Source organism: Rhinolophus sinicus, linkage group LG13 (genome assembly GCF_036562045.2).
Source record: "Rhinolophus sinicus isolate RSC01 linkage group LG13, ASM3656204v1, whole genome shotgun sequence".
NCBI lineage: Eukaryota > Metazoa > Chordata > Mammalia > Chiroptera > Rhinolophidae > Rhinolophus > Rhinolophus sinicus.
In genome coordinates this window covers 31,167,389-31,180,896 of record NC_133762.1, presented here as the reverse complement: position 1 = coordinate 31,180,896, position 13,508 = coordinate 31,167,389, and the positions used below count along the sequence as shown (strand labels likewise).

The following is a 13,508-nucleotide window of genomic DNA, read 5'->3' as shown; positions in this document are numbered from 1 at the left end:
CTAGGTTGTAGGTTTTTTAATATTTTGTGCTGCTATTCTGAATACCATCTTTATCATTATGTTTTCTAACATGTAATTGGTGCTATATTAATGAATAAATTAATTCATCAGTTCATTCTGCAAGTATGAATAGGGAAACCATTTATTTTCATACTTATTTTATAACCTGTACCTTTACTGAATATCCTTATTACTTTGAATGTGTTTGGGGTTACTAGGCATCTGTCATTGATTATAATAATTTCGAATCTTCATTTACAAAGTAATTCTGGCAATTTGAAAATGTCTGCAAGTTCTCTGACACTCTTTTTATAGAGGATGAGTCTGTGTCTTCTCTTCTTGAATCAGGGCTGACTTTACTGGATCCTTATAACCCATAGAATCCAATAGAAATGATGCCTTGTAGCTCAGAAGGCCAGGTCAGAAGAGGTCACTAAGTTTCTGCCAGAATCTCTTGGACACTCACTCCGGGTGAAGGCCAGGGCCAGGTAATGAGTCTGACTACCCTGAGAGCTCCATGCTGGAGCGGGTCACATATAAACACCTTAGTCGATAGCCCAACTGACCTCCCAGCTAACAGCCACCATCCACAGCAGCCATGTGTGTCACCCATCCAGGACAGCCAGGCCAGTCAGGGCTTAAAGATGACTGCAGCCCCAGCCTACATCTGACTGTAAACATAGGAGAGACCCCTAAGCAAGAACTGGCCAGATGACCTCTCCCTGAATTCCTGTCCCACAGAATCATGAACAAAATTAACATGATTGTTTGGGGCTACTTTATCATACAACAATGGTAACAAAGGAAAGCTTTCCCTTATTTGCATTCTTCTAGAATAATACATATAGCATCAGAATTTTCTTTGTTTGGAAGTTTGATCTTTTTTCTTGCCTAATTGCGTTAGCTGAATTGGCAGCCCCAACTATTAAATAATAGCAATGATGTAGGCATCCACGACTTTAATGGAAATACACTAATTTTTCTCTGTTACTTAATACACTGGTTATTTACATTAGGCATTCTGTAGTAACATAGGACCCAGACGCTTGTTGGCTAAGCACCACAAAGTTCTGTAGGGCCAGGAAACTCACCGGGGCAACTGTTCTCCATGTGGTGATTCAGTGACCCAGGATAATGGGGGCTCCCCCGCCTGTGGCTGCACCATCTGGAATACAGCACCTTCTTGACTGATGAGGCGGGGAAAGAAAATGCTGTAGAGTCTCTCGCCAGCTATTAACTACTGCAGCCTAGGATTGATACACATTATTTCTGCTCAAGCTTATCATCCAGGGCTTGCCACACAACCTCTCTGTGCCTGGATGGAACGGAGAAGTAGATGTATGTGAATTCCGGTAATGCCTACTACTCATTGTTTTAACGTCTTATGCTAATAAAGCATTCTACAATTACTAGCTTACTGAGGCTATTGTATTTCATCAGAAATTGATATTAAATGTGGTCAAGTGCTGTTTCCGTACTTATGAAGACGATTATAGTTCTTTATCCTATTACCTGTAGACTTCCTAATATTGAACTATTCTTGAATTCCTGGCATATAGGCTTCTTGGAAATGGTGTATTATTTTTTAAAAAACAGCTGAATGTAATCATAATTAATAATTAGTAAAAAAATCTTTGCATTTATAAATGTGACTGGTCTACAGGCTTTAGGTGTGTGTACACTCTTTCAGATTTGGTAGCTGTGCTATTTCAGCTTCATATTACTGATAATATGAATTAGGAAGCTTTCCCTTATTTGCATTGTTCTGGAATAATACGTATAGGAGGAGAATTTTCTTTGTTTGGAAGTTTGATCAAGTTCACTCATAAAACTGTCTGTGCTTGTATCTTTTAGGGAAGAATCAACAACTTAAAATTTCTTTTTCTCTGATAGTTGGTCTACTTGGGTTTTCTATTCCTTAAGACAATTTTGGGAATATTCATACATTTCTGAAATCATCTACTTGATCAATATTTAAACATTTACAAGCCAGAGCCATTCATAATAGCTTTTTAGAATGCTGTATAATGTCCTTATTCACGATTATATCCCTTTTTGGTTTCTTAATTTTGAGTATTTATGTTTTATCTTGATTAGAGTTGTCAGCCATTTGTTTTGTTGGATCCGACAGTCACAAAACAGTTCTTGGAGTCAGTTATCAAATCTAGTGTTTTTCTGTACTTGTATTGGTTGTAAAATATCTTCCTTTTCCTGACAGGGACTTGATTTCATGGGCAGGGACCTGCTCTGATTCCTCAGAGTGAGCTTCTGCTTTGAACTTCTGCATCTTTTCATGTGTCTGGTGATGTTGTCCTGTTTGTTCATTTTTACACAGGGAGTTCTGAGCTTGCTCAGAGCTAGGAGCTGCCAGAGAGCGCGGTGCAGGGAAGAAGAGAGAAGGGGAAGGAAGCTGAGATTTGCTGCTATTTTTCTCTGCCAGTTCAGAAATGCGACAGCCTGTGGGGGCAATGGGCCTAGCCAGAGCCGGGGCCCTCAGCACAGCGAGCTTCGTCAGCCCTGAAGAGCTTTGTGTCTGCAATTAGTGTTGGCTGGAACACCCCTGCCCCGTATCTTTTCCTGGCACATTTTCCCCCTGAGGAGCTGGCTACCTACACTGTTCTTCGGGAATCATGTCCTGCCAAGGGCAGGCTGAGAGTGAGTCTTGCAGCAGGCTCCCGACTTTGTGGGCCTGGGTTCCCGATCCAGATACTCCCCCGTTCCACTGGCTACCTGCCCCGTGGTGTGAGTGCTCACAGTAGGGTCTGTGGGGCCACTTAGAGTCCCTCTTTCTGTTTATTGGGCAGGCTGGCTATTTGCAGTGAAAATATGGGATGGTGGGACTCCCGTTCTCAAATCTGAGCAGCAAATTAACATCGACACTTAGGATGGGCCTAGGACGTGAGTGTAGCCTTTCCCACACGAATCACTTTACACCACGTCATTTTTGTCTGTGGATCAAAAGCTTAACTGGACAGCTGGCAGCCCTCTATGTGTCTTGGCAGGGTTCCATCTCAGTTTAACAGCTGGAAGATGGGGTATTATGCATAGCTTATACCCTGTTTCCCAGCTAGTGTTCCCTTAAATGCAAAGCCTGTGACAATGTTTTATTGGAAATATGATTCCAGGAAACAAGGAGGGGAAAGGGTGTAAATCAGAGAAGGAGGGAGGGAGAGGCAATACAACGTGTGTTATGGAGTTGGCTGTTTGTACGAGGGTCTGTTTGCTTGTTCTGGGACCATTTGAAAAGTTACAGGAAACATAGCTCAGAACTGCCTTTGGAGGAAAGAAAAGAGGAAGCATTTGTCTACAGGCTCCAGTCTCTTATTGGTCCAAAGTTGCCCCATGGTGGGGGGGTTAACTTTCACAGTTTGTGTGGCACACATATGCGTGTTGAGTGGGTTCCTGTGGGCAGCTCAGAGCACAACATCCGAAATCATGGGGCAGGAAACGAGAGGTGTAGGGCCTGTCTGCGGGGAGGCACCTGCGTGAGACCTGCTGAAGCCTGCCTGGGGATGGTCAGCATGGCTATGGGAGAGAGAAAAGGTTAAGAATAGTCACAGCGGTACAATAAGCATCTGCTTTCCTTGGTCTTGTATATATTCAACTGACAATATACTCCCACCTGCTGCTACCTCTCTCTGGGGCACTCCGAACAGATGGGGGCAGTGAAAGCTAAGATCCTCGGCATGTATTTCTACAAGTTCCTCCCTGCCATTCTCCCTCCCATACAGGTTTTTCTTAATGCCATCCCAGCTCCCAGGAGACAGAAATGGACGATTGACCAATTTTCTGAGTGAGTGCAGACCATCTGGATGGAAGTCGGGAACACTTTGTTTTCTTTACATCTTCTAGGTGGCAAAACATGAATCAGCGTGAACCACGGATCGTGATTCTCATTGTAGCTCCTTGTGTCTCATAATCAGAGGAAACTCCTCCCAGATTCACTCAATGGCTTGGTGGCCAAGTTTCCAGCTTTTACTCTGTATTTGTACGTGTTGTAGAGGGAAGTAGGATGAGATGGAATCAGTCATGGTCATGGGGGTGACTTCTTGGTCCTGCCTTACTCACCCCATCGAGGGATGACTTCACCGTCTATCCAGGCACGTAGAGGGATCCTCGTTATTCAGAAGGAGACTTTAATCTTCCTACTGGCTCGGATGACTCTCAAAGCCAGGCTCCAAGTTCAACCAACAACTCAGATATCTGGGAATTGTCAGGGGTAAAAGCCTCTAGCTCAGAGGCACTCAGAGAGGAGAGCGGTGTGATGGTCAGGCTGCGTAACACCCCAGATTCTGCAAACCTACATCTGGCTCAGGTCTGACATGGAAAGAGAGTTGTGCCACGCTGGTCAGTCTCCAGGGTTGGGGCACACAGGGGTTGGTGTCCCTCACTGTGAGGGCACCTGAGTGTATTATCATGATGGATATCAGCATGTATTACCATCACCTGGGGCACTAGGTAAGCATGCAGATTCCCGGGACCCAGCCTCGAGCTACAGAATCAGATCCCACATGTTTACAAGTTTCTCAGGGGAACTGATGTAGTTGATCTGTGGACCACATTCTGAGATGAGAGGGTTAAAAGCTGCCTCTGGCACCACTGGTTCGGTACCTAACCTCAGCATTTACTGGAACATTGAGAAGCAGGGTCTGTGTCAACAGGTGGAATATATTTTCCTGCTCCTTGATTCTAAGTGTGTTGTGTAACCAGCTTTGTCCAACGAGATGTCGCAGACACGACTCAGAAGGACTTACAGGATGGGACTTTCTCCCTCACGCTCCTGCTATCACCGGAGAAGCGTTTAGCTAGGCTGCTTGCTGGCCCAGGACGAGGCTGAGAGACACGTGGAGCAGAGCTGCACCCGTCCAGGTGTCCCAGGCAAGCGTGGCCTAGCGTACAGCCCGTAGCCACCACATAAGTGGGCCCCCTGAGAGGTGCTGAGCTCAGCCTGGATTGGTCAAGCCCCAGCTCACCTCCATAACGGACTGTTGTTTCGAGTCAGTGAGTGTTCAGATGGCACATTACGCAGCAATAGCTAACTGACATGTCCAGGCATCTTGGTACGATGCAGATCCTGAAATGGTGATTCTGTAGGGGCTTAAAAATCTGTGTGTTTGGCAGACGTCCCATGTGATTCGGATACCAGGGCTCTGTGGGCCACACCTGAGGAAACTGTTTTAGACTCCACCCTTTTGCGAGTGCAACGTGCAACCATGGAAAATCCCTTCACGTTTATGGACATCAACTGTCTCATCTGCCAAGAGGGCATAAGGCACATTTCCTGTGTCGTAGATGTGAGGATTAAATGAACATAAAGAGATCTAGTCAATGATAGGGTTTTCTCCTCCCCCTTCTCTCACTTGTAGCCACCTCACCACCCCCCACCCCAACCTCAGAAAGACACCAGTGCGAATATCTTAGGAAAACATGAATCTCAGGGTCACAGCTTTATTGTATAGATTTTCACCACAGCCATATTACAAACATCGTCAGTGAACATTTACAAGAATAAATAAGATGGACTTGCAGGTGTAAAAAGATTACACGTCACTGTAATGTACAGTCAAAAAATATATCTGATATTCATTGACCTGACATTATTTACCTTCTGCTTTCTTAAGCTAGAATTGGAAAGGAGAAGGAAAAAAAAGAAAAAAGAAAAAGAACATTGACAGCACAGTGCTGGCTTTTTTCAAAAAGTTGATTTATTTTGTTTTCTCTTCTCATACGTGCTTTATCTATCAAACACCCAAACTGTACAAGTGCAGGCCGTTGGGGTTCACAAGGAAGCTGCAAACAGTGTGGAGACTTTGGTCTCATGCAATGTCATATGCCCAGTGGGTGTGACAATATCAGTCTCCGTGGAGTTGAGCGGGAACCCCTAGAGGGCTATGATGGTGTCCTATAATCAAGGCAATGGTGGAAGCCCCGAGCCTTTGCTTTTCATTGGGTAATAGGATGTAGGGTGAAAAGAGACGGCAGAAAAGTGCTTTTGAGTCTGATTGTTAATATGGGTTAGCCTGGATTAACCTGGGCTCGCCCAGGATCCACCTGGCAATGAAATGGATAATAGTGGGAACGTGATAATCCTGTGTCAACTGTCACTGTGCTTTTGCTGTGCATTCTGCTCCAACAGGCCTCGAATGGGGATTGGGGGTGGAATTAACCTCTGGAGATAATGTTTACGGCAAGCAGAGCCCTGCTCTGGTTCTGCTTGGACCTTTACTGGTCTTGGCTGTCACTGACAGCCTGGTGGGCCAGTGAATGTGAATTATGCGTGGTCTAATCAGAGATGTTGGTGGGCATCGGCTTTATGGGAAAGCAGCTGTTCTCTCTGGGCTGTTTGGTGATAACCAGCCTGGCTGAGCCCCTGATGTAGCCAGAGCTGCATGGCCTGCGTGGTGGGGAGATTGGGCAGGGGAACAGGGGACTGTTCCAAGTACAACCCGCTTGGCTCTGCTCTGCAGGAGCGAGGGAGTTCAAACATGATCCCAACTCCACAAGCTCTCTCCCACCTAGGGTGGAAGAAACCTGCAGGCCATCTCAGCAATGCTTCTGTTTCCATATAGAGAGATGTCTGGCTCTGCTGGACTGCTGCTGAGATGGGCAGCAAGTTCTTCTTCCTTAATTAAGCTATTAAGTTTCACCCATTGGTCCTAGTTCCACTCATAGGAGAGACCTGGGACTGGAAAACTGTGCTTGAATGTGTCTAACAACCTGCAGACCCATGGAGAATATGGACACTCGTGTTTTGTCTGACCCTTCAGAAGACTGGTTGGAGCTGGGCTGACACCACTTTGCCCTCTGGGGCTTTGGCCCAAGGAATACCTTGTATCATTAGTCTTCCATGGGAGAGATAGGGGCAATGGCGGCATTGAGTTTGTTGGCCCATCACATAGGAGGCCCACTGATTTGTATTCACAAGCCCAAAGGCACTGACGTACGTATACGGGGACTCAGTTTTACAATTTTGATGGGTTACTTCACACTCCCCTTCCTCCCCCAAATATAAGACCCACTCACCAAGGAGCCATGAGTCCCACTGATTACCATGAGCGCCAGGCTGTCACACGAATGCCTTTCTCTCCAACACCCTAAGGCCCCCAGACTCTCATTCTCTGAACATCCCAGCCAAGGGTTCAGATCCCACCACATGTAGCAGCTCTCAGATCCAAAAGGACGTTCCATGGTAACCCAGCCCCAACAGCGCTTCCTGTGGACCCTCTGCCATCGTGAATCTTCCCACATCCCTGTGTCAGCCCCAATGGGGCTGTATCCCCAGACCTCTTACATAACTGGGATGCAATGCCTGGGGTCTACTGCTATGGGTGCTGATGCCTCCTCTTGGGGCCCTAACACTCATGGGGGGATTTCAGGGGGTGAATGTGGCCCCTTTGATGAGCTTCTCCTGCCTCTTCTGGAAGTAGGCAGGAGGCATCCAAGAGATGGTCTTGGTCTCTACGAGATAGTTGTACAGCCAGTGCCATCCAAAAGCCTATCTCTCGTTACCAATAAACCAGGCGAGTTTGCTCATGACCTCAAATATGGCTTAGACCTCTCTCCTGTGCTTCTGAGGATCATCTCCGTGACCCTGAAATGTGTCAGAGGACACTGGAGCCCCCTCCATCCTCTGCCACCGACTTCTCTCCCTGCTGTTCAGACAGTATATGACCTCAAAGGCAGATCTCTGATGGGTGAAGCCCAGGGCCTGCATTTTATCACTTCCAGTTATGTAAACATGGAAAACCTCTAACATGGAACCATTGCATGGGAACTGGGAGAAAGGCTGCCTGCGTCTCAGCGGGTCTCCTCTAGTCGGATTCCCTTTGTCTGTCTCCCTGTTTGATTGGGCTGTAATTTGGAGCTGACATCATTGGCTGAGACGGAGCTCAGACTAGTTGGATGATGGGGGAAGGCAAGTCAGGGCTTTGAGATGTAATCGCCATCCAGGTGACTCATGTCCCATCTCCTGACCCGCCCTGCAGCGTGGGCTGACTGTTTGTTCCCAGGGAACTTGGCCAACACAGTCTATTGGCCTTATGGTGTCGGATTAGCCTCCTGCTCTTCTTACCCTTGGGGTCAGCCACGTTTCCATGGCATTTCTCCTGACTCCGCTTGGTGCTGATGGCTTGTCTGTCCAGCCCAGAAGTGACCCAAGGCAGACTAAGGGAGGGTGGCTCTCTACATTCTGTTCTAAGGCTGTGAGGTACAGGAGAACTATCCGTGTCTCCTTCAGTGTCCCTGGATCTGGGTTGGGCAGTTACTCCTGCAGAGACAACGTAAGTGCTGGGTGCCTCCCTGGGACTCACTTCTGCTGCCTGCAGCCGCCTAGCTAGGCTGACACCTCAATGCACACAACAGGGATTCACCCCAGAGCTGAGGAAATGTGGGTCCTGGTGAGGACACACAGCAGGAGCTAGCTTCGCAAAGGGAACAGATGAAGACTAAACATGATGGGTCAGAGGGAAAATGATCATCTTTGCTCTAAGACGCTGACATTTATTGTAAAGCCACATTCTTGCTCCAAGTGGTTCTGGCCAGGCCCTCTCCATCCCCTGTCCTGCTGTGTCATAGAAGTGACCACTTTGCCCCGTCATTCATATCCATCCTTGGTTCTGAGAATTCCTTTTGGGTCCCAACTTTTTGGCCTTCCCGTTTTCCTGCCTGAAGCTTTCCAACTCATCCTCTTCCACTTGGCCTCTTTTCACATCTTGTCCCATTAACTGGTTGGCCCAACATTCTATAGCCAAGCAATGGCTGGGCTGGGATTAGAACTGAAGACTGAGCCCTTTCCATTACAACCCCATGCCCACCAATGGCTGAGCTGGACCGTAGTAACCTGTGCTTCCTGGAAGCTCCCCGTCCAGGGCCCTGCATGTTGTAGGAACCCAGTAAGTATGTGTAGTTGAAGGGCGGAGCCTTCCAGACCACAGCCCCTCGTAGGAAGCGTGTCCACAGATGTGCTCACGTTAGTAACCATGTGACTCCCCCCGGACAAAGGGCACTAGCTTCTAATAGGCCCAGCATTTAGGAATCTGCAGAGTAGGGCTGTGTCCATCTACTCCTTTCCCTTTTGGGTTTTATGGGCTTAGACTTCGCCACGCCCGATGGGCCTGTGCTCACCATTCTAGTATATGGCAGCGGTTTCCTTCCAGCATCCATCTGGAGGAGTCTTGAGTTGAGATTAACCCATGAACAGTGAGGTCAAGGTACCCCCCAGCAAAGGAGCTGCCTCGGGGAAGGTGAGCTGGACTTGAGCTTGAGCCTGGAATTGGCCTCAGGGGAAGCAGGTGGGCCAGGCCCCGTACCTCTCATTCCCTGGGGTCCGTCATCGTGAGTTGAGGGGACGAAAGCCACATGAGGGATGGGGTACATGTGGTTAAAAATATTTATACAGTCATATGAAAACAAATCAGGCTAAATTAGAGTGGCATGCAAATGTTGCATGAATTGTTCAAGTAACACATGAAACTGTGAAGGAATTTTAAGCTTATGGTTGTCTGCTTTGGGCTTTACAAGAGCCACTGTTTTACTCTAGTTTTTGCTGTTATGGGTAGTCCCAGGGGAAAATCTGAGACACAGTGGTGGAAAAACATTGTCTTTGAAGTCAGAAGAACCAGTTTAAATGCTGGCTCCCTCTTCACTAGCTGTGGAACTGTGGACGAATAAATGATTTATCTCCCCTGAACCTCAGTTTCCTCATCTGTAAAATGGTGACAAATCACAAACACGTCTTAGGAATATTGAAGGAACTCAGCGAGCTCCCATGTCAGAGCCCCCAGCACAGGGTCTGCTGGTCCCATGTGAGAGCTCAGATCTGACAGCCCGTTGCTCAGGCCACACCCGGAGAGAGGGCCAGCCTAAGAACAAGCTGCTCCCTTCCGTCCCCACAGAGGGAGGCATGTGCTCTCCATCTAGAGAGTCAGAGGCCCCTGGGGGAACCAGCATCTTCACACCAGAAAGAGTGAGAGGACCCAACGTTGGGGTACATCTGAGATGTATCCTGAAGCTATTTAGGCCTTAAACATACAGGTGGGGACAGCTCCTGGCTTCTCATTAATGTCTTACGTTTTCTCCAAACAGGGTCTCTAACTAGGAGGTGAGAACCGTGAGGCCCTGGGCTAAGTGAGGGTGCCCTCCTTGGCACCCCAGAGACGAGAGGCTGCCCCCGTGTGGAGACTCAGAGAGCAGTAACACTGTTTTCCTCCGTACAGCGAAAGGTGAGCCCACCTGTAAGGTGGGACAATCCCTTGGGGGAGGTGGTGTTTGCTCAGGGCATTTCCAGGGGAAGGGATCAAGCCCAAATTCTTGGGCACCTGTGCTCCGTCTCATGCAAGTCCTGCCACACCCTTGCCCCGTGGGATCTTGGGGAAGGCGTCCCCATCCATAAGCCTCAGTTTCTTCCTGTGCAAACTGGCCTGAGACCTGTTCACGGCTCTGCCTTCTGGGAATGTGGTTGGGTTGTGAGGAAATGAGGGGACGAGCTAGGGGGACCATCACTGGTCCTTGGGTTACCACAGCCTGAGTTTTGATAGTTTTCCTTCTTCCTGAAGTCACATGTTCACTTCCTACCATTTGAACTGATAGACCCCAGTGCCATTTGTTATCTGCCAGTCAATGTCCCCGTTCCTCAGCAGAACAGACCCTAGGACTTGTGTTATGTAGCCCCGCCCCTGCCCCCTTCCATGCTGTATGGATGAACCAAGATCTGAGAGAAGAGCGTCTAACAGGATGAAGGCTGGGGGAGAGGCCGGCTGGAGCAGCAGGCTGGAGCCTGGGGACCCACGCACACCCAGGGAGGGGCCTGGGAAAGGAGAAGAGCGAGTCTGTGGGGCTCCTTTGCCTTCTTTTGGTTTGAGATGCTTCCTTTTGAACCTCCAAAATGACAGCCCTTCCTTGATCAAGTCTGGTGTCCCTGGATCTCCAGACAGCTCCAGAGCCCATGCCAATGGGAGCAGCTCCTGTGGGCTCCTTTCATGTCCCCTCCTCGTGGGCTCCGGGTTGGTCAGCCTGCCCTGTGGTACAGCAGAGGCCCCCGTTTCTCACAAAAGTAGAATCTCAGCATCCACTGCATATTTTGTTCCAGCAACAAAATAATGAGCAGACAGACAGATAGATGTGATATTAAAGAGTACACGCTTAAGGGAATGTTTTCACAGTGTGTGATGAAGGAAAAGAGGCAACCCCCTGGCCCGAGAGGGAGCCAGCCGTCTCCGACACTGAGCTGAGCACAGCATTCAGAAGTTCCTTGAGGCCCGGGGCCAAGTCTGTGTTCATGGCCGGGTGCTCCTCTCCCTCACCCTGGCTCCTCTCCTGCCTTCCTCCTGCCAGACTATGCTCTAAGTGGGCTGATCTCCCACCATACTGCCCCCCCCCCCAAGGATTTTTCACTCCTCGGCCTCTGCACAAGCTGATCCCTTGACCTGAATTTCCTTTCTTCCTTTTCCTGCCTGTTGACAGCCAGCTGGGATGTATGCCACCTCCTCCAGGACGCCCTAGGCAGTCTCTCTAGCTCTTAGGCTCCTAGAACCCTCGTGTGCTCTACCGGGTTCAGTTCCCTCCCCCCCACACAGTGAGCTCTGGCGGGAGAACATGGTGCCATATTGGATTCTGTGCTCTTCATGCCCTGTCTAGGGCTAGACCAGCCTCCAAGATGGAGCTGCCTGTCCCAGGCTACCCCAAGGCTGTCACCTACTGTGCCCAAGCACCGACTAGAGACCAAGGAAGAGAGAGTGGCCCTGGCTGGCAGACCTCTGAGCCTGAGGGAACAGGGAATTGTTTTTCACTGGCTAAGAGATTAGATGAGACTAGCTTTCCTGGGCAGCTGGGCGTGAGGTACTAAAATATATCTGAAATTCTGGGCTTCCCAGAAGAACTGGCATCAGAAAGAAAGGATTAAATTTCCATTTCTGACGTTCTCTGCTCTGAAGTCTCTGGCCTTATTCTTCCCTCCATAAAACAATTGCTTGGCGGAGAGAGGATAAAGGAAACAAGGAAAATAAGTCTCATCACCATTATCTGCCTTTTTGGGGACCCACAATTTCACCACCCAGGAGGATGCCTCAGTTTCCTCAGTTGTCACACAGAGGTGATGCGAGGTTAACAGCTCTCCCTGGGGGGTTGTCAGACCGTGTGAGCATCACATGGAATGTGCCACACCTAGTATAAAGTGGAAGCTCAACAAATGTTTTCCTGTCACTGACTCACCCATACTTTCTCTCAGGTGTGATACTCACGGCCTATTTTAAGCCAAAGCACAAGTGGCCTTTTTCAAGATGGCAGCTGGGTTTCTCTAGGAGTTTGCATGTGGAGCTTCAAGAGTATGCTCAAGGCTGGGTCCCCAGAAACCAAAGGGACCATCTTCAGACTAGCCCGTCTCCCTTGCTCAGTGGCTGTGCTATGTCAGGGTGGGACCTTTTAAGGACTTTGTCAGGGAAGATTACAGGCCCCAGAGATTTGTCTTATAGCTACATCCAAACTTCCTTCCCCGCGTTTTTTTTTTCTTGACATAAGAGACTAAGATTTTACACTGTCCCTGCCCCCTCCCCCAAAACGAAAGTTTCTTTTAATATATACTTTGGAAAATAATTAAATCTTACCCTGTTCATGCCTCCCAAAGGAACCGTCAGCCAAGGGACACACAATCAGAGAGAGCTCTGCCTCAGGGCAGTGGTCCCTTTTCACAAAGACCAGGAAGAACAGCCAGTTCCCTACAGTTCCACCCCCTCCCACTGACCACAGAAAAGCATAGAAAACCTTTATCCAAGAGGCTGTAGACACAGCAGGCTGGCCAGGCTGGGGGAGGGGTGCGATGGTTATGGGCCACGTCCCATGCAGGCTGGGTGGCAGGATGGGGCCACCGCTGTGGTCTGGGAGCATCCTCAGGTCACATGATCCAGGTATCTGGTGCTAGAAGTCACTGCAGGGGGCAGCAGGGCAGGGACCCCAAGGACCCAATCATTTCCACAACAGCGTGGAGGAGGAGAAGATACACCCCCCCACTTCCAAGGAGCAGTAGGGCAGGTGCTGCCGAGCTGGCCACTCCCAGCGCCTGCACAGTCGGCTGGCCATGAGGTTCACACACTTGAAAAGAGCAAAAGCAAGACGTTGGGGGAACCAAGAAATCCGGGGCCTTGTTATGGGTGCACTTCTGCGTGGGCCCATGGCTGTAGCTGCTTAGGTGTGGAAGGGAAGCCTGGGCCTTTCAGAGCCGCGGCTCCCACAGCTACAGGGGACCCCTCAGAAGGTGCAGAGCCCACTGCGGAATGTAGGACCACCAGTCTTCTCCTTGGAGGTGGGCAGGGTGCCGCGTCTCAGCTTCTGAGCCCAGTGACTGCCATCCACAGAAAAGGGGGCTTGGCTGCACAGCCTCGGGACTCGGGCAGGTTGTCCAGCCCAGCAGGCTAAAAGGAGCTTAGATATTCCAGCGCCACCTCGTATACGAATTTATACTGTTCCTGCGAGGAGGAGAGACAGGGAGGGAGAAGGGGAGACAAGAAAGAAATCAA

At 49.2% G+C, this 13,508-nt stretch overlaps 1 protein-coding gene across 18 annotated transcripts in view; it reads right to left on the bottom strand.

Moving 5' to 3' along the window:
- Positions 1 to 5,434: 5,434 nt before the first annotated feature.
- PTPRT (protein tyrosine phosphatase receptor type T) overlaps positions 5,435 to 13,508 on the bottom strand; it is a 1,016,018-nt gene continuing 1,007,944 nt past the window's right edge. For all 18 annotated transcript variants that reach the window (XM_074318312.1, XM_074318303.1, XM_074318302.1 and 15 more), the window contains one exon: positions 5,435 to 13,457. In XM_074318312.1, coding sequence (XP_074174413.1) covers positions 13,404 to 13,457 — 54 coding nt within the window. In that variant the 3' untranslated portion in view covers positions 5,435 to 13,403. The remainder of the gene's footprint in view (positions 13,458 to 13,508) is intronic.